Source organism: Orcinus orca, chromosome 7, assembly GCF_937001465.1.
Source record: "Orcinus orca chromosome 7, mOrcOrc1.1, whole genome shotgun sequence".
Lineage (NCBI taxonomy): Eukaryota > Metazoa > Chordata > Mammalia > Artiodactyla > Delphinidae > Orcinus > Orcinus orca.
The window spans coordinates 101,030,668-101,056,125 of NC_064565.1; the positions used below are offsets into that span (position 1 = coordinate 101,030,668).

The following is a 25,458-nucleotide window of genomic DNA, read 5'->3' on the forward strand; positions in this document are numbered from 1 at the left end:
AGGTAAGGCTGCCACGACCACAGCTCCAACTCCCATTACACAGGTAAGGCTGCCACGACCACGGCTCCAACTCCCATTACACAGGGAAGGCGTCTGAGGCCCAGAAGTTGGTGATCCACCCGAGGTTGTGTCTGCCAAGGAGATGTCAGAACAGAGACTAGCACAGGTACCCTAACTGCTGGGCTTCAGTCCGCCAAGGAGATGTCAGAACAGAGACTAGCACAGATACCCTAACTAACTGCTGGGCTTCATCTGTCAGCGGGAGAGATGACATGGAAGGAGGGCGCACCTGGCATGGAGTACTTGGAGAAGTCGGGCAGAGTGTGGGAGAAGGAGACGGCGCTGCCCCCGCTGGGACTGGACATGCCGCTGGCGACAGGCGAGGAGGACACCTTCCCGTTGACGGTGGCATAGTTGGGGAGGCTGCCCGCTCGGTCTCCCATGGACATCCTCCTCTTCTCTGGCAAGGCCGGGGTCGGGCTCCCTTGCCGGAAGGCTGCTGAATCTGGCGAGGGGGAGGCGGCGGGGTTGCTCAGGCCGGGGTAGTAGGCAGGGGACACAGGAAAGGAGGGCGTGGAAGGGGCCTGGTAGCCCGAGGCGCTGCTCTGTCGGGACAACGTGGGTCTCCGGTCCTCAGGCGTGGAGTAGCCACCATAGGCCACCTGCTGGTCCAAGCTGGGGCTGCCGGAAACCACAGATCCAGACCCTCCCAGGTGACGGCCCAGGCTGGGGCTTCCGGGGCTGGCTACTGTGTTGCCATGGAGACTGGAGGCCAGGTTGCCTTGGTGGGCCCCAGGGTGCCGGCCCAGGCTGGGGCTCCCTGGAGTGGTGGCCACATTGCCATGGAGGCTTGAAACCTGGTGGGCCCCAGGGTGCCGACCCAGGCTGGGGCTTCCCGGAGTGGTTGCTGCACTGCTCTGGGGGCTGGAGACCGTGTTACCATGGAAACCAGTTCCGGGTGGATCCATCACCTGGCGGTGGGTCAAACTGGGGCTGCTGGGGGCAGCCATGGCGGGATTCACGGCCCGGCGGACAAAGCCAGGACTAGAGGGAGTGTTGGTGCCCACTGTCCTGTGCCGTGCCTGAGGGCTCCCAGGTACCATGTGGACACCCGCCACACCGAACTGAGACCGGGCCTGGCTTTCCAGGGAGCTGAACGGCTGAAGTGAGTAGTCGGGGCTGCTGTAGATGCTGCCCGCAGTCGGGAGAGGAGAAGAGCTCTGGTAGCTTCTCTGAGCCGAAGGGCTGGGCTGGCCCAGGCTGCCAGAGCGGAAGCCAGAATCCAGCAGAGGCTGGGTGGGTGTCCGCGGGCCCTGGTCGCTGCTCTCCCCTGATGGGAAACTCCCCACTGAAGTGCTAGAGAGAGACGGGGCAGGTCAAGATGTCACCAAATGGCATTTAGTGAAGGACAGGCTTTCAGTGAACCCTCAGCCCTCCCTCCAACCACTAATAATGACAATAAAAGCTCCCCTCACATGCACAGGAAAGTTAGGGCTTTGATATGTCACCCTACAGACATCAGAAGAGAAAACTGAGGCTCAGAGAGGTTAAGCAATAGGCTCACACCCACACAGCTCATAATAGACCAGGATTTCAACTCAGCTGTGTCTAACTCCAAAGCCCATGTATCCTCAAGCACCACCCTGACTGCTCAACCACAGGTCAGAGCGAGATCTCTCCTATCGAAACTGAAGGTGGCTGTCCTGTTGCCCCCTCCAGCATCACAGAAACTGAACACTGGAGAGGGGGTTAGACCACTTGGATCCTGTTCCTACTGGAAGTATCCTACCTTGACTCAGTTTCCCCAGGTGTGCTATCAGCATCTTTAAACACTGAGAGTGTAACTGGGCATCCATTCCTGGGTAGCTCCAAAACAGCAAAGATGAAGAAATCTCACAGGAGATTTCAGCTCATTATAAGATCTGCATTCTAGCCACTGGATCTGGCCACCAATGGAGCAGGCCGCTTTACATGGTAATGAGGCTCCCATCATTAGGAGCATTTAAGCAGAGACTGACCAACCTCTTGACCCAAATGCTGTGGAGGAAATTTCCTCCATTGGGAGGTTACATGAGATGAGCTCAGAGGTCGCTCTCAATTCTAAGACTGATAAAAGTCAGTTCAGAGGGCACTGTATCCGGGGGAATGGCCACAGTCAAAGGTTCTCCTCTAAAGTTAAGTATTGATACAAGTCCATGGCCTGGGAGTTGGGAAACCTGGATTCTGCTTGTTAAAAGTTTTCCCACGTGTAAAATGAGGGAAATAGGTTAGATGACTCTGATTCCTTCCAGACCCAAACTTCTATTCCTCGATGATATGGCAGGAGAGACAAAGGTTGACAGAGACCACGCATAAGCAGCAGCTGCAGGGAGGTAGCAGGCAAATTCTGCACCAGCAGCCCCTGGGGCAGGGGGGTGGGGAAGGTCCTTACATAAGAGGATGCTCCAAAGCCTGGAGCCGCAGACTGGAAGGAGTCTGGAGGCTGGCCGGCCACACCCTGGGCCAGGTTGGATAAGCTCAGGTCCCCTGGGTGATGTGAGGTGGGAGGGCTAGGCACGAGCCAAGGGCAGGGAGAAGGGCAGGGGCCAGGCCAGGACAGAGTCTACCTCACATCCCAGAAGGGGCCAAAGTGGAACACCACTTCGGTACAGAATAACCTGGATTCTGAGGAATGGGGGGATAGGTCAGGCTGCACAGGGGGGGCTGGGGACATGGAAATGGAGTTCTGGAGGGGAAGCTGGCTTCCTGAGGCCTACTGCAGGAGGAATTTGAGGAGTGAGAAACAGTGAAAACTTCCTAATGTCAGCACTCCCTGAATATCAGCAAGGGTGGCTGGAGAGGTGAGGAAAATCTCCTTTCCCCTAAAAGAAGAATGCAGCTTCTGCCCAGAGGCAGACCTTTCCAAAAATGGAGGCATCAGGAGGCTGGGGAGGGGTAAGGTGGACTGGGGTGTGTGTGCTTGGCTTGAGGTTTCAAATTCTTAGCCTCCAGAAGAAAAGTGCCTCTGCTCACCCACGCCCCCCGCCCCGACCCAGGAGGGGTGCATTACGCTGGACCAGTGCAGGTACACCGCAAGCTTGGCACACCCCTCCACATGCAGAATTGTGAAGAGGTGGCTGGACAGTGACCGGGCCCCGTGGGGTCCCGGGCTGAGAAGGGCAGTGGACATGGGAAGGGATGGTAGGGGCAGGCTCCCCTCCTGGAGGCGAGTTCCAGCCTCCAGGCAGGCTCTCTGGGGCCCCCTCCCCGCCTGGCACCCTTTGCCCTGCCTAGGCTCCTCTCAGGGTCCCTCTCCTATGTTGTCTTCCCTGTCTCTCCATCATAAAGCCTCACCACCACCCCCAGTCAAGCAGCTTCTCACTGCACCCCAAACACAGGAGCCTCACTCTCTGGGAAATTTCAGGCTACCCTTTCTGTCTGACCCGCCTCAGAACGCCAGCCAGCCATCCGCCAAGACATCCCTCCTCTCACCCTACAGCAACCCCTCACCAGCAGCTGCGTGCCCGAGGCCGCCACGCCCAACACCTCCACACCCCCCGGCTCTGTCCTTGCCGTGCTGTCCTTCTGGAAGGGCCGTTCCCTCCCCCTTCACCTTTCAACCCCTGCTCATCCTTCTGGCCTCAGCACAAATACTTTCAGCCCCCAGAGACCCTCTCTGCATCCCAAGGCAGAAATAGCGGCCTCTCGCTCTGAGCTCGTGGCTTAAACATCTGCTCTGGGCACATCTGACTCTCACCCCGTGACCGTCAGGCACCATAACGCAGGTCTGTGGGGAAGGATAGAGATGTGGGTTTCGGAGCCAGACACCTTCGGTTTGAATCCTATTTTTGCTATTATGTAGCTGTAGGACCTTGAATAAGCTACTTTATATCTCTCTGCCTCAGTTTCCTCTTCTGAGAAGTGTGAATAATAATAGTACCTACCTCATAGGATTGCTGTGAGGTTTAAACAGAAAGCACTTAGCAAAATGCCTGGCACATAGGAAGCACTCACCACATAGTAATTACTCGTGTTCAATTTTAAACCTGGGGGAAGGGGACTTCCCTGGCAGTCCAGTGGTTAAGACTCCACATTTCCACTGCATGGGGCACAGGGTCCATCCCTGGTTGGGAAGTAAGATCCCGCATGCCACGTGGTGTGGCCAAAAAATAAAAATAAAAATTATTTTTAAATTAAAAAAAAGTGCTTCCCTGGTGGTGCAGTGGTTAAGAGTCCACTTGCCAACGCAGGGGACACGTGTTCAAGCCCTGGTCCGGGAAGACCCCACATGTCGCGGAGCAACTAAGCCCTTGCGCCACAACTACTGAGCCTGCGCTCTAGAGCCCGTGAGCCACAAGTACCGAAGCCCACATGCCTAGGGCCCGTGCTCAGCCACAAGAGAAGCCACCAAAATGAGAAGCCCACGCACCGCAACGAAGAGTAGCCCCTGCTCACCACAACTAGAGAAAGCCTTCACGCAGCAACGAAGACCCCAACACAGCCAAAAATAAATAAATGAAATAAATAAATTTATTTTTAAAAAACTTTAAAAAATAAATAAATAAACCTGGGGTAAAGACTATGCCTGGTTCACCTTCATACTCTCCCTGGGGAGCTGGCACTCAGGGGATGCTCTCACCATGCACCCCGATGAGCTAGTTTCCCAGGAGCAGCAACCTGGATGTGATTTCTGCCTGTCCACGCCCTAGACAGGTCCAAGAGACCTCATCTGTGCTGTCCCAGGCCTGGATCTTCCTCCCCACTTACCTGTCAGCGCTGAGGATGGGGCTGCTGGTGGAAAGGGGGCTGGGGGAGACAAAGGAGCCTCCCAGGGTCCCGTTCCTCAGGGGTGTCTCGCGGCCATAGGCCTGGGCAACCGGGGCGCTAAAGCTCTTGGGCTCAGGATCCTGAGTCCGGGGACCAGCCACTGCCGTCCGCACCACCGACTCCACATAGCTCCGGGGCTCTGGAAGGGGCAAGGGGACAGGGACTGAGTCTGGATCCACAGGGGTGCAGTGCGGACCCCACCCAACCTCCAGGGAGCCCCCTTCCCCAGGGCCTATGGGGACAACCCCAAAAGGACAGCCAAGCAGGCAAAGGGCAATTCTCCAGGGCTTCTGCCTTCCCAGGCCCACCCTCTTCCCAGCATCTTGGAGAAGCTGTGAGTCCTCAAGGAACCTTTAACCGGGGCCTCGTTCTGAGAACCTTCCCAGAAATGGACCCCAAAACACAGCCATCACAGAATCCTCCCTCCTAGAGCCAGGATGCCCATCCTTCACTGGTATCCCCTCTAGCTGCTTCTTTTCTATGACCTGCTACCCAGGCCCCCAGGCCCTTCTAGGCTCCCCAGGCACCGCTGGAGTCTGAGCTCTTCGTGGACCCCAAGCTCCAGCCCAGCCGTGCATCTCGGGACAGCGCCAGGGCTCATGCTGGCTCCTCCCCACACCCAGAATCCAGAAACAGGCTTGCTGGCCTAGCAACAGGCCTGTGCGGGTGAGTCACGCCCAGCCCCTGCATGCCAAGACACACCCACCCACCTTGCCTGACACACTTAGCATTCCTCCCGAGACTGACATCATTATCCCACTTGGTGTTCAGAATGGCCTGAGAGGAAGGCTAGGCGGGGGAGGGGGAGGAGCAAGTGCCAGAAAAGTCATTTTGCAGATGCAGACGCTGAGTCCTGGAGAGTGAAGCGGCTGGAGGTACAACCAGGACTCGGGTCTCCCGGGCCACCACCCCGCCCAGTGCTGTGCGCCCCTCCCAGCCCCCGATCCCGGCCTCTGAAGCCAGCCCCCAGACTAACTTGTTATCAAACAGGAAGAAGAAGCAGGGCACTCTGGGCTTCTCCAGGGACAGGATCAGGGATAGATGACGTTCCTACCACCTCCAAACCTGGCACCGTCCCTGAGGACGTCCCAGGGGGAACATGATCTGAGCACACACCTACCCTCTGCCCACAATTAGGGCATCCGCTGAAACCAGCCTCAGAAATGGAAGAACTGCAGAGTCTGTGCAGCCCTGGGGGCGGGGGCAGGGGGCAGGCCCCTGGAGCCTCTGCAGCCGGACTGTGCTGACCACTGAGTCAGAGAATCGCCCCCTCCCCTCAGCTCAAAGAAAGCTTTACTTTGGAAGGAGCCCAATCACCAAGGCGTTACGGGGCCGTTACAGGCCCTGGTCTCTGAGGTGACTTCCAGGCCTGATATCCTGCATCCAGGCCCAGAGGCCTGGGGACCCAGGGAGAGGATGGTCCTTTAGAACAGGACCCTTTACGGAGGAGGCCTGCGGTCTGCATACAACTCCAGCCAGAGGCTGCCAGTGTATCTTTTAGTTTCCACACGGAGTTCCCTCCAACCAACAGCAACAGTGAATGGGGCTGGGGCAAGAGGTCTGCAAAGCGACAGGCATGGGGCAGCCTATTCCAGGGACCCAGCCCAGGGTGACACCTCGGCACCCAGAGATAGAGTCCACGTGGGCTGAGGCCAGCAAGGCGCCCTCAAAAACCCCCTCATCCAGGCCGGGCCACCCACCCATCCCACAGAAGCCCCAGGCCACAGCCCCTCCAAAGGCAATGATGCCACGCCGTCCAAGCCTGAGGCCCTGCTGGAGCAAAGAGACGGGCAGCACACTTTTTTTGAAAAGCACCCGACAGTAAATATTTCAGGCTTAGAGGGCCAGACGGTCTCTCTCACAGCTGCTCAGTTCTGCTGTTGTTATCGCGCGAGCAGCCACAGACCATACATTAAGCGATGAGCATGGCTGTGTTACAATAAAACTTTCTTTACAAAAATAGATGATGGGCCGGATTTGGCCACAGACTGCTGGCTCCTGATGTAACCTGTCTGCTCAGCCCAGAGAGGTGGAGCGATTTGCCCCAGAACACACAGCGAATCAGCGGCCACGGCTACCATCTCCTGACTCTCAATGCTGTCTCTGGGTGGCCTAGAGGGGCCACAGCCTCCTGGGACACCCAGAGTTGGCTGCTACCCAGAACTCCAGCCCATCAGCCAGAGAAGACCCAGCTCCACAGGGCTATTAATAATAGTAAAAATAGCAAACAACTGTATGAGGAGAGTAGAATTTGGAGAATGTAAGTGTCTTGCCTGGGCCACACGTAGACTGTGGCAGAATTGGCCTAGGAACGCAGGCAGTCTGGCCCAGGTCCTGCTCTTGGGCCCTGCACATACCGCCAGGTGAAAATCAGGGAGCCGAGAATTTCAGTGTCTTTAGCCTTGGGGGGCTGGCTTCATGCTCTGGGGTAACTCTGACAGAAGAGACCTCAGACAGGACCCCTCACGCCCACAGAAATGGCAATTGTGACCCAAGGCCAGAGCCCACCTTCCCTGCCCATCCCTCACCCCGGGGTCACTCTCTGAAAACTCCTCCTGGACACCTCCAGGCTCTCGGCTTCATGCTGGTGCCCGCAGCGCTTAGCACCCTTCTCTCCCACCCAGAGATGGCAAGGGGATCCATCTGCTCCCTGGCAGCCCCGGGCTCCTTGCTGATCTGTATTTGCAGTGCCTGGCACACAGTAAGTCCTCAATAAGTTCCTGTCCCACAAACTAGTAGATGTGTGACCTTTACCCTCCGCCCCACCCACACAGAGGTGCACAATAACTAAGACCTAAAAGGCACACATTCGTTTTTCTCCTTCTCTTGAATTCTTGCTGAACCCAAAAGGTGAAGCTAAAATGCACGTGGTGAGCCCTGAAGTCGGTGATCTTTTCCACCTGCCATGTCCTTCTGATCCACTCCCCAACCTGCTCTGTGTCCCTGCAGGCCAACTTTTACCGACCGCATCCCCCAGACACCCCGCCTCAGGGCTCCACATGGCTTTGACCTTCGGCCGCTGGCTAGTAGGAGAGACTAGGAGGGGATGGGGGGTGGTGAGGAGAGAAGGTCAAAGTGCCAGGGCTGCATCTTCCACCCAAGATCCCAGCTCCAGTCGGGGGCCCTCTCCTCCGGCTCCCTCCTGTCCTACGGGCCTGGCGGGCGGATGGCTCCCACCTCCTGCTAGGAGGGCCACCCGGTGGCGGGGTGCTTCACCATCCCTCGTCGGTTTGCCCAGACCTTCTAAATAGTCCATTGTCTCCTCGGTTGCCCCATTGGAATGAGCCAGCTGTTTCCTGCCAAGACCTGAAGTGGGTAAGCAACTCATATTATATTCCCGACTCACATAAGCACCCCATCCTGTGAAAAAGTACGCACACTGCTTTTACCAGCAGCAGAACTGAGGTAAGGCCGCCCACACCACCTGGTGCCAGAGTCAGGACCGTGCCAAGCCTGGGACCACAGATGCTGACTCCCATCTGCTCTGTTTGCCATCACTCAAGGCTGCGTCCCCACCAACTCCTTCTGGCCCAGACACAGTGACAGGAGCCTGAGTGTAGTTTGCACAGAACATCAATGGGACTGTATGTTAGAAAGTCTGGAGATATTAGAAAACCTGAGCTCCTATAGGATGGCCACATCCCTAAGGCATGAGGCTCGTGAGCCCCTTCCCCACTCCCATCAGATCCTAAGCTACAGGGGAGCTCTCAGAGGACCCAGCATCTGAACTTGAGGACAGAACTGCTTACCCAGGAAGAAGCACCAGAAGCCATTCCCACCACGAAGGCTGGAAACAGCCCTATGAGTTGAGGTGGCCAACAAGCCTGGGGGCTTTGCTCTGAGGCTCGCAGCCTGCGGATTTCAGGCCCAGCCCGCCTGGCTCTGCCCTCACCTTACTCTCTACCTCCATCCTCTTCCTTGGTTGGCTGACCTTCCAGGCCCAAATCAGGGGTAGAGATTCACTCAATCTCTCTTCCTCATGAACCCAGAGCAGGAGGGATCTTTGGGAAGCTATCTGATTTTCCAAGTCCATCTCCAGAACTGTTCAAAACCAACCTTTTGGGCCAAAACATCCATTTTCCCAAGTTTTCAGACTCAGATTTCCATATTGAAAATACCTCCCTTTTCCTATCTGTCCCCATCCTCCCTCCCTCCTCCCTACCTCAGTACAACATACAACCTGTGGGCTCCCCCTTATTTCACTTACTGGAGGGGTGACCTGGAGCAGGCTGCTGAACGTTTCTGGGACTCAGTTTCCTCATGTGTAAAATGGGAATGAGAATACTCACCTGCCCAGCTAGGATCGAGTGACAAGAGAAGGAAAGTCCCTTCTAATTCTTTCCACTAGTTGCAACGCCGGTTTATAAGCAGCCCCACCGTTGCCCACCTGTACCCGAGCCGTGCCTGTGCCTGCCTCCCTCTACCCTCTCTCCTGCTGCTTTCCTCCTCTCTGCCGATCCCAAGCAGCTGCACCCAGAGGCAACGGGAACTGGGAAGGGCAGGAGAGGAGGGGCCAGGGAGGGTGCTTCGTGTAGAACATTCCAGGAGCCCAAACCCATTCCAAGTGGCTGCTGGAGGCTGAGAGCAGCTGGACATGAGGCTGAGTGACTTAGCCCCACCAGGCTGGGGGCACTGTCAGCTCTTCACCCACACCCTGAAGTGCATTTCCTGCCTCCCAGAAAAGGTTCTTTGCCTGGAGAGAAAGGGCCTGCCCGCTCCAAGTGAAATGAAGACGTGCAGATGCGGGGTAGGGAGGAAGCAAAACCCCCCGAGGCCCAATCCAGGAGCTCAAAAGTTAGAATTCCAAACTCTGAGATTGGAATCTCACAGCCCTCCTCTGAGCTCCCATCACACCCTGTTCCTCCCCCAGCTCAGCACTTCTACCTTATGCAGAGATATCTGTCTTTACCAGGCTAGCTCACTCATCTTTAAGCCCTCAGTACCTAGCACAGGACCTGGCACAGAGTAGGTGCTCAGTAAATCTGTGTTGCACAGCACTGCCCCAAAAATACCCAGATGCCACAGTCCACCCATCACCGAGGATCTCAGAGCAGGAAGGATCCCCAGAGGGGCCATTTCTAGTCCACTGTCTTCCTTTGTGCCACATCCATACCGTCTAATCATCTGAACAGACAGAACCTAAGCTGAATGTTCCCTGTTCCCGTTCCTCCAGGAAAGAAGGTTCAGCAATTTCTTTCCCTGTTTCCCCACTGGGAAGATATCCTTGATATCTTGAGGATATCATGCCTTTACTGTTACAGGCTTTCTTCTTCTCCTTCCTTCATGGAGAAGGGTACCCAGTAAAGACACTGTTTATGTTTAGAGGTTGTGCCCCGTACGATCACATGGAAAGGGGCAGCCTCCACGGGCTGATCCAGCGTAGGCTCTCAGCCATGCCCCCAATTGACTGTCGGGGCCTGGACAAGTCATTTAACATCCGTACATGTCATCTCCTCATCAGCAAACTGGGGTTCCTGCCACCTTCCTCACAGTGCTGCTGTGATTATTAAACAAGATGATGTGACAATGACCCACACAGTCCCGCCCCTGCCTGCTGACCCTCACTCTGTACCACACTCCCCGCCCTTGCTCCGTGGAGCATGCTGTCCCTCCCACCCCAGGGACTTTGCACATGCCCTTTACCTCTACGTGGAATGCTCTTCTCCCATCCCAGTGTCACTGAGTTAATGTTACTCACCCTCCCATCTTACTTCTTTTATGAGCCAGGGTCTCATAAACCTGTATCCCTTCGCTCCGGAGCGCTTATCTCAATACTTAATTCTCGGTGATAATTTAATTCTGGCGCCGGTTCATGAATTTCCTCCACGAGATTAGGAATCATAGTATGCTTATCATTATATCTCCAGAGTGCCTGGCACATAGGAGGCACACAAAGTATTTGTTGAATCAACGAACGACAGAATGAATGAATGTAAAGCGTTTAGCACGGCACACTGAACGGAACAGACTCCCCTAAAGTCTTTTCTTTCCCCCAGCTGAATAAGTCTGTCTGTCTCTGATTATTTTTCCTCACAAGCATCTTTTTCTGAATTTCCCTTCAGAGTATCAGCAGGGAAATCAAGCAGTGCTTCAGAGGGTCAGCAAAGTCTGACCCGGGAGGTGATGCGTGAGTCAGGAAAAACAGAATGTCCCCTGCCTCCACCCACCTCCCTCCCCAGGGAGGGGGGATGGACAACAATTCCGATCCCCATGCTAGAATCCCAGGGCATGGCGCCTGGAGGCAGGAGGAGGGCTTTGAAACAGCCCCTTGATTAGGAGACAGGAGACCAGTAAGTCCAGCCTCGGCCCTGCTTCCTCTTAACTGTGAGCTTGGGAAGATGCCCCACCCTCACCCCACAACACAGACCTCAGCTCCACATCTGAAAATGATGGGTGTGGTAGAGTCGAGCCCTAAGAACCTTCCCTGCAAACTCTGTGGCTGCAGGACAGGTGGGAGGGTCAGAGGGCTCGGGGCCCTGTAGGCCTAGATTCTCTCATAAGGTGCAAGGGTCAGGTGTCACTTCCGATCTGTTGAAGTGTCACCCCAAAGTGGGGAACACACAGCCAGGGCCTGTCACCCTCAGACCTTCCCACTGGAAAGTGTGTGGGTCCCACCAGTCTGTGGAGATCAGCAACCACGAAGGGACCCAAGAGCTCCCGTGTGGGTGTGCACCTGGAACACAGCACACCAACACTGGCTCCAGGCCCCAGCTGATTCTATACTCCTGTTGGGAACCAGCAGTCAGCCACCAGCCTGGGGGAGGTCCTCTCCCCGGGTATGAGGTTGACTGGGGGTGAGGCCCCGCTGTGGCTCTCCCCATTCTGGGATCTGTTGTTGGGGGGGGGGGCTGCCTTGTTCTGCACCCCCCAGGCAGCCGGGCATTGTTGCCAGAACTCTGGCTGGCTAGGAGTGAGCAAAGCTTTATGGGAAACTCCAGCCATCTTTTCTGGGTGATGGCAGATTCAGAGGGGCACAGCCCATGCCCAATTGGGGGATAGAAAATCAAGGTAATGAGTGCAAAGGGAAGTGGGAAGTGGGCTTAAGAAACCAGATGGAGGAATTCCCTGGCAATCCAGTGGTTAGGACTCTGTGCTCTCACTGCTGAGGGCCCAGGTTCAGTCCCTGGTTGGAGAACTAAGATCCCACAAGCCGTGGCGCAGTCAAAAAAAAAGGAAGAAAGAAAGAAACCGGACAGAGTGTTTAAAGAAACCAGGCCACACAGCTCCAGGGCCAAGGTGAGAAGTCAGAACGTCTAACACATCCAAGCTGGAAGGTGCTCAGTGGAGCCCACCTCATCCCAGCAAGCCCGGTAGAGACGGGGACATGGATGCCCAGGCCACCCAGGCCGCACAGGCCGGCATTCCCCTCATTCCACCTGCTGCTCTGAGGCACCATTTGAGCTATGTTCCTAATAAATTAAAGGCCTTCAACCCGCTTACATCCCCTCTCTGCTTCGCTGTGTGCGATGCGAGTTCATCTAAATCAGGGGTTAAGCCAGGACACAGATGTGCTAACTCCTTGAACCCGTCACAATTATGTGCACGGATATCCGGAGGCATCTGTATAGGGGTGAGTCCATAGCTTTTCCAAAATCCCCAAAGTCATCCAAGATCCCAGAAAGACAGACGTCCTACCGTCTGTGTTGATATGAAACCAGGCAAGGGCTTCAAGAAGGCAACTCGTGGCTCCAAGACAGTAGCTCTGAACCGGGAGTGGTTCTTCGCCATGTTTGAGCCATTTTGACTGTCGCAACTGGGCGCCTGCTACTGGCGTGCAGCAGGTAGAGGCCAGGGATGCTGTAAACATCCTACAATGCACGTGGCAGCCCCACAACGAAGAACTGTCCGGCCCTAAGCGTCGGTAGTGCCGAGGCTGAGAAACCGTGCTCTGAGCTATAAATGTGGGGCTCACCCGGGAAGCGGGATAAGAGAAACCCGCCCTCTGAAGGGCCTTGCTGCACCCCGGGCAGGCGGGCGGAAGCACCGCCGGGGGAGGGCTGTTTTGTCGGCAAGGTGGCACCGCAGTAGCGCCTGGACACTGTCCGTGCCTGGACCCGCGCTCTGCGGCCGTGAGCGCCTCAGTCAGCATCCGGAGTGACAGCTCAGCACAGGGGTGGGGACCAGGGGGCTCTGTGCTCAGTCACATGAGACCTGATCAGAGAAGAGAGCTGGCCCCCCACATCAGGCAGAGCAAACGGAGTGAAAAGCCATTCCCAGACCCGGAGAGCGCAAAGCAGCAGCACGGCGATGCCACACTTACCTTCAGAAAGCTCTCTCACCACCTTCCCCTCATCCTCGTCTGAGGGAAGATGGGAAGAGAGGTGAGGAGGAAGGAGAGGCAGGTGATGGAGAGGAAGAGCAAAAAGGAGAGAGAGAGATGCATTAACGGCTTATTTCTTGAGAGAGAGACTTTGCGAGAAAAGGGAGGTGGGAAAGCAGGGGTGAGACGGGGGCAGAGACGGACTCTCCAGAAGGGCCGCAGGGTGAGGGGTGCGGTCCACCCAGACGGGGCCCCGGGGCTCCAGGGTGGCAAGGCACTCAGGGCGCACCGCTGAGAGAGGCCTTCGCTCTTGGGAACAGCAGGCCCGGTGTCCTTGTCACAGCTCCCGTGCCTCAAGCAGGAGTGTGCTGGCCTGGTGACAGGCAGCCCCCCTCCCAGTGACCTGGTGTCCCTGGCCACGCAGACACATCCTGAGAGGGAGGCTGTGCCCTGCTGTGTCTGCGTGGGTCACACCTGCACGCCACTGCCCGCCTACCTGGCTGGATCAGTCTTTTGGTGACTAAGGAAAAGAAGCAAAGCTGTCCCCAGAGTCCCAGCCCAGCCCCCAAACCAGAGTCTAGGGAGCAAGTTTCTGGGCTCAGCCTGTTGGAAACGGCCACTGAGGGCCCAGGGCCCCCACTTGCCCCTTCCCCACAGAGAGGAGAGGAGCCGGGAAGTGTGACGAGGTGTGAGCCGGGGGTGTGTGCGTGTACACGAGCGCCTGGACGCTGGGGGGTGGAAGCCAGGCTTCCGGCAGAGACCTAACTGACTCCAGGGAAACAGGGCAGGCCTCCAAACCCCCATGTCAGAGGATGCTGGGAGCGGCACTGACCCCACCAGGCGATGGCAGGAAGGCTACAGAGGTATCCGTCCCCCTCAAACCCCACACAGAGAGCCCCACTGAGGCCTGATCTCATCATAGACACAGAGCTAGGCTGCCACCTTGTTTCCAGAAGGGTCCTGAGAACCCACCACCTCTGGGCCCTGCCCAGGACCACAGGGGTCCTCCAACCCCCCACTCCTCCCTCCAGCCTCCCCGACCACCTCCCTTCCCACTGGAACCACTCACCGCCGGTGGGGTGCAGCAGGATGCTGGCTGGGTTATGGGGCTTCAGGCCCAGAGCAGACAGAGGTGTCTTGGCCAGACCTGGAGGGGAGCGCACTGCGCCGAGAAGAAGAGGCGAGACCCCAGGAGTGAGCGCAGGTGATGGGCTGGGAAGAGGACCCCTCCTGAGTCTGGGCATGTCGGGGAGGGTGGGCAGCCGAAGGCTGAGCGGACGAACCAGCCCCAGCCCCGGGGACGCTGCTGCGGCTCCACTGCCTCTCCTGTCTCTGTGTTTCTCCACAGTGTAAAGGCTAAAGGAAGTCAGCAAATGGCCCTGCCCCTCAACCTCCAGAAAGTAATTTCTATCCCTAGGCCCTGAGTTCCTTTGCTACGGTCCCTCCGCATGGCCGTGGTTTATAACATACACATTGGTTTCTCGGGTGCCCTCTGCCTTTCCCTGTTATTCTCTCTCTAACCCCCTTCTCTCACTTTCCCTACCCGCCCCCAAAACAAACAGGCACGCACAAACACACACACACACACACGCACACGCACACACACACAGGCACACAGGCAGATGGACTTAAAGAAAATGGAGTGTCAAGACAGCACAACATATAAAGGACAGAAGGAGGAGAAGGGACCACCAGCAGAACCAACCCTGAGTCCCCAGGCTCGCCCTCGGCCACAGGTCTTTGGCCCCCAGACAAACAGGTCTCTTGCAAGCCCCACGAAGGGAGAATTTCTCAGCAGGGGGCTCTCTTGACCGCCAAACCTCAGTGTTTGGAAGAGGGAGAAGCCCCATCTCTACAGTCCTTGGCCAAGAGCACCACCACCCCGCAGGAGCCCCAGCTCCCTCCCAAGCCGCCCGTCTGGGTTGGAAGTGTCACATGACACACAAGGTCAGAAAGGGCGGTCAGGCTTTCTCCCATTAGCCAAGGACATGGCCGGACTCCGAGCTGAGCTGCAGGGCAGTTGCTGTGCCCAGTCACGAGATTTCTCAGCGGCAGCTGCCACGTCTCCTAACACACCTCTGAGGAGAAGTAAAGAAATGAGCTCTGTGTCTCCGGCCGCAGCTCTCGGGACCCTGCAGAGGCCACAGCTGCTGAGGACATGCAGCCGCACAGGTGTGCCAGACCCCAAGACTGCCTGCCCCACACCGACGGCCTCAACAGACCAGCTGTGCCCCTTGGGTGCCCAGGTCGCACACAGCAGCTCCAGGACCCTCCCTGGCGCCTCCTCCCTCTCCCCAAAGACAGTGAGACCTGTAGGAAACTAAGCCCCCAAAATATAATCTCCCAATGAAAGCAATTTAAATAACTTATGTGTGCACGTGCCGGTGTGTACATAGGGGTCTGTGGGAATAGAGAGGCATCGCAGGAGTCCAGATGGGTGGCCCACCCCTATGCTCCACCCTAACCCTGAGATGCCCAACAGACAAATACAGCAGAGGAGACAAATAAGTACAGACACAAACACCTAGCCATGGCGTAGGTCTAGGCCTGCATGCCCCTGTGTATCCCTCTTTCTCTCATTACACACACACACACACACACACACACACACACACACACGCGCACACACACACACACACACACACACGCAGAGGTATCTTGCAACTTTGAATGTGATTAATTATGGAAGAATGAGCCCAGCCTCAGAGACCACTGTCCATGGAATGACCACGAAGTCTCTCCGGCCCACAAGTTTGCATGTGTTTGCCCAGCGGGTGCAGCAGAGGCACAGGTGGACCAGTGAAAGGAGGTGAAGGGGACAAGGGGACAGAGGCGGTGGGAGGTTTCTCTAGGCTCCCCTCAGCACCTCCAACTCCCTAATCACTCCTGTCCTCAGTCCCCAGGCATCTGGCCCGTCTGAGGCAGACAAGTGGGTGGCCCTGAAGCCAGGCAAGGCTTGGCTTCCTGAGAGAAGAATTCCTCGCATTTCTCCGCCTCTGGGCATGGAGGAAACCTCTAACTTATCCTCCCTGCCCGGGGCTCTCTCGGGGTTGGCCAAGGGGAGAAGGGGAGGGAAAGAAGAATGCGAACAGAAACATGTGGCAGAACCCAACTCTAGCCCAGCCCAGATGGCTTCATCCCAAACAGGGTGCTGGCCAGGATCCTGGCTATTTGGACCCACAGGGAATTGGAGCAGGTGTGAAGGTGGGGGGTTAAGACCAGGGAGAGACATTCCACGAGTCATAAAAGGCACAGAGCTATCTCGAGCAGATTGCCCTGGGCTTGCACTGTCCAAATATGGTAGCCATGAGCCACTTGGGACTATGGAGCACAGGCGGTGTGGCCAGTCTAAACAAAGTTGTAAGTGCAAAACACACAGTGATTTCAAACTTGTATGAAACAAGAATGTGAAATATCTCTTTATACTGATTACATGTTGAAATGATATTTTAGATCCTTGGGGTTAAATAAAATCTATTATTAAAATTAATTTCACCAGCATCTTTTTAGATTTTATTTTAAAAGATTGTAAGATATCTCATTAATATTTTTATTTCGATTTACCTGTTGAAATTATAATACTTTGGATATTTTGAGTTAAATTTAAAAATCATTACAATTAATTTCTCCAGTTTCCTTTATGTTCTTCAATAGAGCTATTAGTAAATTCTCCAGTGCAATCATGGCTCATGTTATTTTTCCACTGGACAGCACTGCTCTAGGGACAGCCATGGCATCCACTCATAGCTTCAGCCTCCTGCGTGTCCAAGATGGTAGCCAACACGAGTTCTGCTGGCGCAGGGGCCAGGTACCAGTGTCACATTCCTCCCCTCTGTGGGACAGCCGACCACCAGGAGAACGCATGGCCAGCTCCAACTCCCCCGTCCTCACCCTCCTCCCCTCTCAGCGGGACAAATGAATAGCCTGGGCAGGGCCCACCCAACCTGATCCTGGAGCACCGCCAGCCTCTCTACCTCTGCCGACCCAGGCCTCTCACAGGGACCCTGAGTCCTTCACAGCCTGGTACTGCTTTCCATCCCTGCTTTCCCAGGCCTCCTCCAGCTCCTCCTCATGTCTCTTCTACCACAAAAAGGAACACTGCCCCTCTCCTGGGCTCACCCAGGTCTTCTCTTTGGGTAAAAATGTCTCTGCCCTTCAGGGATTTGCCTCTCCTGTGAGAGCATCAGAGGGGTACAGACTAAAGGCTCCTGTCTGGAAGCCAAGGGATGAATGAGATGGGGATACGGTCCGCCTGAGGCTTCTGAACCTTTCTTTCCTCGGTGGAACCTAAATAGGTTGCCTGAAGTGGAAGAGGTGCCTGGATGCAGACAAAAATGGGGATCAGAAGCAAGAAGGTCAAGGGGTGTCTCAGAGACACACCAGCAGGGCACAAAGAGTCCCTTTAGGATGGGGGATGTTTTGCACATAGGATGCGAAGACTCTCAGCAACCAGCAAACTCCGTAACGTGGGAGCCCACGGGCCCCACAGTAGGTCAGTCCGGATCCCAGGACTGCGGCTGCTGCATCCTTAGACGTGTGAGCGTGGACGGCAGAAAAGAATAGAAGCGGGGGAGGGAAGCTGGAGTAAAATGAGCCATAGGGATGGGAAGCGGCAGGTTCTGGCCCCTCCCAACTTTGCCTGCACCCCCAAACCTGGGTGCTCACACAGGCCAGAGGGGACCCAGGGAAGGCAGGCTGAGTGTGAAGTTCTTACCCCCACTGGACGGTGGGCTGGTCGGGGAGGTTCTCTCCATCTCCTCAAAGGCCTCCTTGTAGCTGTGCAGATGGGGCTGCGGAAGAACAAGGGAGGAAAACGGTGGCTGTGACCCTGAGGAGGAGGGGCTCCCAGTTAACCAGCCTGACCACCACCCTCCCCTGGTAAACACAGAGGTCAAAGGGAGATCCTCGCCATCCGTGAGCCCAAACTCCTTGCAGCCAAGAGAATAGAAAAGTGGCTATGCAAGGCCATGGTCCAGCAGCACCTGCCTTGGGAATATTTCACAACAGGGCCAAAGAGAAGGCGTTGGGGGCAGGTTACTGAAGGCGAGAGAGAAAAGATGTCCAAACGCCATTTATATCCAGAATGACTTGTAAACCTGGATTGTATCAAATATGGGCCACTCGCATCAGAATCTTCCAGGGTGCGTGTTTAAAATGCAGATTCTTGGGTCCCATCCCAGGTCTGATAGGCTAGAATCTCTGGAGGGGGACTTGGGGGACCTACATTTTTAGTAGATTCCCTGGTGATTGTTATGCTCGCTAAAGTTTAAGACCTACTTCCTCAAACTACTGAACGTCTCAGAAATACAAACAATTTGACATTGAAATTTGATCTCCCGAGAAAACCACACGTCTAGAAAGGGCTCAAAAACAAAGTCAGTCTCTAGGATCTGGCTTGGAGTTTAGAGACTGTGGTCACCTACATCATACCCAGGATCCTTACCACCCTTCTAGGGGGGGCCCTTTAGGAATCAAGAAGGGAACCTCAGTCTCAGTGATCATGGAAGAAGTAGGGGCATAAAAGCTATTTAGGGAAGGAAATGGGCTCCAGATTCCACAAGCCTGAGAGGAGACCTAGGCTGAGGATGCAGGGAGGAAAGATTACTGAGTTTACTGACAGGTCATTGCTGCCCAGTTAACCATCAAGTTCCTCAATAGTTCAGGTGGGCTCCGCTACCCTCTGTGGCCCCAGGATACGGTCCCAGGACTCACCTCTTTGGGCCGCCCTCCAGGATTGAGAGCGATGGTGAGAGCCAGCTCTGGGGAGACACACTGGACAGGGGAGCGAACCCCAGGACTACGGGGCGATGCAGGTTCTGGCGACTGGTTCTCGTACTGCCCATCGCTGGCTGCCCGCCTCCGGAGAGGTGCTGGGGGCTCTGCAGGCTGCTTCTCCCGAGCTTGCACCCCTGGGAGGAATGGCAGAACGTAGAGAGCACTGAGCATGATGTGGGGGAAAGGATCCATCGGGCCTAACTCCCCCAGAGAAGGCAGTGCATCTTAGCCCAGGGGGCCCAGCTGGAGCTGGGCTTGTCTCCCCTCAGCACATCCTCCCACCAGCCTCCCTCTGCCCACACCCCGGTTTCTCTGCAGGGTGGGGGATCGGCTTAGATTGGCTGGCCTTCACCAAGAATCTCCACTCTGCACAGGGTTGGGGCCCAGAGCACAAAGGACTGATACAAGAAACAGATGTCAACTTCTTCCAAGCCCCGGAGGCAGAGGGCCAGAGCTTCCAGGCAAAAGAGGGAAGGTGGAGGGAGGAGAATCAGTCTCCAAGGCGACTGCCTCAACCAACAAGCAACACCAGGCCCGTGGGGAAGACTTTTGGAAAGAATGAATGATGCATCATCTTGCAAATGGCGCTCGCGAGAAGAAATCAAGGAATGACTAAGTCTTGTCACAGTGTCCCCAGCCCCAGCCGGCCCCCGGAACACTGCTGGCCTTCTCTGGGAGGGCCCAACCCTCAACCAGTGCACCTCTGAAAGCTCCTTCCCGCTTCCTTTATGCTGGCCCCTTATCTGTTCACCCTTCTCCTGCCCCAAAGATGGCCCAGGTTCCAGCCTGCCTCTCCCAGCAGAGCAGCAGGCAAACAGCCCGACGCCATGCGCCCCATCTGCTTCTGTGCACTTCCCTTCCATTCCGCAGGCCTGGGGATGTTGTTAATCTCACCCTCCTCCCTTCCCACTCCCTCTTCCCACAGCTGGGCTGCTGCACGAAACCCATTGCCTCACTGAGCTGGCTCCAGAATCCTAGAGAACTCATTCCCCGGGGCCCAGAGGCCAAGACCCAGCCTGAGGGCGGGCCCCTTGCCCTCATTGTCCTGCAGGAGGAAATTCCCAGCCCTCCTTTCACCACCACCCGAGGGGGCAGGTGAGAAGAGGTGCTGGGACTTATCAAAGGTCTTGTGAGACCCTGGCCACAGCAGCCTCAGGCCAGCACTTGTGGGCAGACCAACCGCCTCGTGGCACACATGCACACAACACACACACACACACGCACACGCACATGCACACACAGCTGGCCGCAGGGACACGCCAGCTCAACCAAGCAGAAGTCACCCTCATTCAGACTGGATCACCATGTACCCTCCACAGCGGGGTCTGCGTGGCCCTGGGGGCCCTTCAGCTCCAGCCTGGAGCAGCCACTAAGGCTGTCATGACGAGCACAGGCTGGGAAGCCTCCCTCCTTGTCATGAACAGCAGGCTGCCGGCTGCCAAGTCTAGGGATGGACACATACTCTCGAACACTCACACCATCACTCCAAGTCATGCACTCATATCATCTCCTGATTAGGAGCCCCATCTGGAGAGCACATGTAAGTGCAGAAGGTAGCTGGGTGGGGCGGTGTTCTTTATTTTTCGGGGGGGGTGGGGATGTTCTGAGGCTCCACTTCGGGCTCTTCGTTAATCAGAGGCAACCTGCCTACCATCTCAACCGAGGAAAAAAGAGCCCTGGCTAAAGACAGTAAACCAGACTCACGACTGCTTTACTGAAAGCAAATAAACCCCTTGCCTCGAAGGACCTTTATTTTCAGAATAGAAAAATGGGGGTCGCAGAGTCCTACCTAACCAGGGGCTGCTATGATCATCAACACGGATGAAAGACGGGGCCTGGCTCTAAAGGGTGGGGCAGCAGCCGGGACCCTCCAGCAATCCCAGGCTGCCAGCCCTCAGAGAAGCACCCTGACCGGCCCTGTCCCTGGCCGTGCTCCCCCCACCGTCGAGCCCCCTTCCCCCTCAGGCCTCTGGGGCAGCTTGGTCCAAAGCCGCTGCTGCTTCCACTCCTGGCAAAAACATTAGAGAGAAAGAGACGTAGCCATTGATTTTCTAATAATAATCGTGACAAAGGAGGCCCATTTGGGAAAGGCCCTTGGGGTTTGGAACCAACTTCAGCCCCAAGGTTAAAAGAAACGCATTAGGGCTGCTCTCAGTTCTGGCTGGCCCAGACCCGCAGCCTCTTTCTGGCAGGTCCCCATGCCTCTGCAAGGGGTGGCCAGTTTCCCTGTTTGGGGATCCGATATCTGCCCTTGAAAACTGGGTCTGTTTCAATGCGAGGCCCTAAGTCTCCCAGAGGGACAGAGAGCATTCTCCCCGATGCACCCAGAACATCCCCCACATTCTGGGGATGCAGAGGGTTGCAGCGCCCAGAGAAGAGGCGGGACCGTTGGAGGGGCTTCTGGGCTTTGGAGGATGCGAGACCTGGCCCAAGGCAGTCAGACACTTGAGGGTAATCACACCTCTCCAAGCCGCCTCTCCACCACCACTGGAGTGGGACCGGCTCTGTCCAGAGGCAGGGGGCATGGACAGGTTGCCGTCCAAAGAGCTAGGGTCCTGCAGGGCAGAGCCTCCCGCTGCAGAAGGGGGAAGACCCGGCATACCACTCCCACAGGGACAGCCCCTCTCCCGCAGAGCACCCACGGCCCCAGTGGCCAGCCTGGGCCTCTCACATTGTTTGAACACAGTGTCCCACTGTTGTCCGCCTTGGCAGTCCCAGATCTGCCCCGGAGCGCCTGGAGAGCCATGTTCCCTCTCTCTTGTCTCTCTCTACGGGAGGGGAGACGGGCCATGGCAGAGGGGAGAGAAGAGAGCCCCATTGTTCCTCAGCCAAGCTGGGACGTCTGGACACAAGCTGACAGCCAGTGTCAGAGAGAGAACACCACTCCCTCATGTCCCAGAAGCTGACGGATAATAAAAATAGACCCGCACTCCCCACCGGCCTCCTCCCCTCCCCCACCCCCGACCCCAGGACTTTCTTGGTCTCCTGGCCCCGGCCCCGCTCTCAGGGCCTCCGTCTACGTGCCCCGCTCCCTGCACACACACAGGCACACGCGTACACACACGTACAGACACGTGTGGGCGCACGCAGCCTTAGCCTGGCAGGAACAGTGGTGGGTCACAGTCACCCTCAGAACCTCCACACTCAGCCCTTCCCCAGCAGGAGAACGGGGGCCAGAGGAAGCTCACGAAGAAAGGGGCAAAGAGAGGCAGGCAAGGGACTCTGGAAGGTCCTCCCAGGAAAGCTGGTGGGTCCAGCCCTCCAGCCCCGGCAGCACGAGGAGCGGCCAGAAAGTGGCCTTTGGGATAATAACGCGCTACATCCAGAAGCCCTTTGTCATCCTCCAAGGGATGTCACACACTGTGGGCATCGGACCTTCCCCTCCTCCTGGAGGACAGTGGTCACCCCAGCCCGGGGCCTCCACATTGACCACCAGACCTGAAGAGCAAGGGGCCGGAGCAGCCCCATCTCCCGGGGTCCTCACTCTGCTCCCCAGGATGGCGTTGTGCTCGGGGGAACAGCTGGCTCCTAGGCTCCCCTAAAGTGGGCTGGAACCGAGGCCGTGAATCCTCTTCATCACACACACACACACACACACACACACACACACACACACACACACGGGCAATTCCAGGGGCTGTAGCCCTAACACACATCAATACACCTGGTTAATAGATGGAGCACGGCTGCCCACCACCCCCGAGTTCCATGGACATATGCCCTGGTGTCAGGCTTCATCACATGCCTCCCCTACCCGCCCCAGGACTGGCCGCTTCCACCCCGACAGACCCAGCTCTTCTTTCCAGCCTTCCAATTTCCAAAAAACTGGATTCCTCAGCTCCAGGTGGCGGGGCTGGGTGTCCGACTGCTTGCCTGGGGCTCCAGAAGGGAGGGGATCCGGGAGGCCACCTGCTGGGCCAGGGCACCAGAAAGCCACACGGCAACCACACTAGCAGCCCCAGGGCAAGCCATGCCAGCTCCCCTCAGGAACCCCCAGAACTGCCCAAACCCCCAGGCCCCACCGAACACCGCACTCCCCACCACTGGGCCGAGAAAAGGTGGAGGGACAGGAGAGGAGGGGGACAGGAGGCATTCTGCTAGAACCATCTCCCCATTATCCACAGACTGGGAGAAGAAGGGGCCGTGAGAGCACCAGATATTGCCACTGGGAGTCAACAGTTCCCACCCCACTCCACCCCCAAGGCTTTTCCCGGAACTGCTCAAGGCCACGGCCTGGGGTAAGCCTGAGCACATCGTCTTCTCCCTGCCCTGGGCCTCTGGGCTCTGAGGAGCAGAGAAAGGATGAGGTGATTCCCTCCCCAGAGCTAGAAGTCTAGGGGTTGTGTGTCCGAGAGCTGGTGGGAGACGCCAGTGGATGACATCGCCCTCTAACAGAGCAACGTGACTTTGATGGGGGGTCCACCATGTTGGGGCACATCAAGCCACCATGCAAAAGGCACGTGGCAAGGCTACGATCCTCCACGTGTCACACTGGGAGACAGAGCTCTGAGCAATTCAGAGACTTCCCCGGGAGTGTCACAGAGGAGGTCACAGGAAAAGCCAGGACCACACCCAGGGCTTCTGACTCTTGGCCATGGGTCCTAGGATCAGAGATTCAGGATGAGGTCAGAGGGGGTGCCCTGTCCCCAGGGAGTGCTGTACTCCAGAATGGACAGTGCAGCAGGTGGCAGGGCACCACTCTGCGTCTTGTGCCCGCTGGTCCACGCAGAGCTCGGCCTGGCTCCTGCTGAGGCTCTGGCCGGGCAGCCCAGGTGATCTGGCCAAGGTAGCTGGGGAGCTGGGCAGTCCCGAACCCTCACTGAGCACCCTTGTTGCAAAGGCCTGTGTGCCCACGGGGGGGCTGAAAGTTCACCTAGTCACCCCGGACCCTGTTCCCAGCAGGGAAGGCCAAGGCTGGAAGCATCAGGCCGTGTCCATGCAGAAGTGGGAGCACCCACTCATGCAGAGAGGAGGGAGGCAGGAGGAAGAAGGGGGCAGTGAGAGAAGAGGTGGGGGACAAAGAGAAGAAAGAGACGGAGAGAACAGAAGAGGGAGAGGAAGGAAAGTGAGGAGGAAATGGGAAACGAGGAAGTAGAAGAAAGTGGGCAAAAATGTGGAGGAGCAGCGCATGAAGGAAGAAGGGAAAAGAAAGAAACGGAGAGCTCAGGTAAGTCATAAAGGGGGAAGCGGGGAGAGGAACCAACCAGAGAGAGAGGAAGATCGGAGCCGGTGGAGAGGAGGGTGCCCGGAGCCGACACTCTGCCCAGTGCCCTGCAGCCTGGCATTGTACGCTGCTCCCCACCCCACCCCGGGGAGCCGGCAGCAGGGAGGCAAGCAGGGAGGGGGGGCGGGGGGGGAGGACACCAGGCAAGGAAGGCACCACGCCCACGGCACAGGGGACAGATGGACACGGGACACACGAAGAACGCCAGGGACAAGGCATTTAACAAGACGAAACAAAACAAAAACAAAGAGAAAATCAAGGTTAGTCAGTGTTCTGAGTCTGGGTTCTGGCCACAGGCTGGAGGGGGGCGGGCAGGGTGTCAGACAAGATGAGAGGGTGGATCTAGGGTCTCGCTTCTCCAAAGGGCAGGTGGACTTTCTGCTGTCCAGCAGGACGCCACCCACCTCTCTCTTTTCCAACCCCAGCATGGAGCAGGAAGGTGCCAGCCTGGGACCAGGAGATTTCAGTCCTGTGGCCCCATACCTCACCCGCCCTCACGGTCAACACGACCTCATCCCAGGACTTTTCTCCTCTCACGGTCACCTGCTTCTTCCTGGGTTCGGCAGTGACCCTGCCAGTCTGAGCCCGAGGGTCATCTTCCTGAGCATCGGGGCATCCCTCGGCCCTTCATTCTTCCATCACACCCCTCTTAGTAACCCTCTTCCACGGGAGCCACTTAGGATTTTCTACTCCTGCCCCAAACTGCTGAGTACCACCGAAAAGTCCTTAAGATGAGGATGCACCGTAAGGACCTGTAAGGACCTGTGAGGTCCTTTTATTCCCCCCAGCTGACTCCAATCGATCTCACAACACAGGGGCCATGCAGTGACCAATATCACCCTTTCCTGGCTTCCAGAGAACCACACCCTTTGAGTTTCCTCCACTTCAAATGCTGCTCCATACCAGTTTCTTTGCCGGTTCCTCCTCCTGCCTCAAATTGCTAAATGTTCAAGGCTCCAGAACTCAACCCTTCTCTATCTGTGCTCACCCCGCTAGGCGATATCATGCAGTGCCTTACTTCACATGACATCATATACTGACAACTCCCACATTTCTAAGCTCCAATCTCTCCCTCATAAACTCCCGACTCATACATCCAACTGTCTTGGACATTTCATGAGCACCTCAAATCTAATGTGGCCAAACTCACACTTCTGATATCCCCTCTAAGCCTGCTCTTCCCACGTCCTTCTCCATCTCAATAAAGAGCAACTCCATCCTTTAGGTGCTCAGGCCAGAAACCTTGACTTTTCCTTCTCTCACATCCCATGTCTAGTCTCTCTGTAAATCTCGATGGCGACACCTCCAAAATACGTCTACAATCTGAGTGTGTCTCACCATCTCCAGACACCATCCTGATCAAAAGCACCAGCATGCTAACTGGTCTCCCTCC

At 56.5% G+C, this 25,458-nt stretch overlaps 1 protein-coding gene across 11 annotated transcripts in view; it reads right to left on the minus strand.

The window, feature by feature from the left end:
- TNS1 (tensin 1) overlaps positions 1 to 25,458 on the minus strand; it is a 202,312-nt gene that overhangs the window by 17,196 nt on the left and 159,658 nt on the right. For 4 of the 11 annotated variants that reach the window (XM_049712747.1, XM_049712749.1, XM_049712748.1 and 1 more), the window contains 8 exons: positions 24,046 to 24,132; positions 22,631 to 22,750; positions 18,779 to 18,975; positions 17,781 to 17,856; positions 14,136 to 14,228; positions 13,067 to 13,105; positions 4,747 to 4,945; positions 290 to 1,356 (listed from right to left, as the gene is read on the minus strand). In XM_049712747.1, coding sequence (XP_049568704.1) covers positions 290 to 1,356; positions 4,747 to 4,945; positions 13,067 to 13,105; positions 14,136 to 14,228; positions 17,781 to 17,856; positions 18,779 to 18,975; positions 22,631 to 22,750; positions 24,046 to 24,132 — 1,878 coding nt within the window. The remainder of the gene's footprint in view (positions 1 to 289; positions 1,357 to 4,746; positions 4,946 to 13,066; positions 13,106 to 14,135; positions 14,229 to 17,780; positions 17,857 to 18,778; positions 18,976 to 22,630; positions 22,751 to 24,045; positions 24,133 to 25,458) is intronic. The other 7 variants (XM_049712750.1, XM_033427866.2, XM_049712751.1 and 4 more) reach the window with 7 other exon arrangements.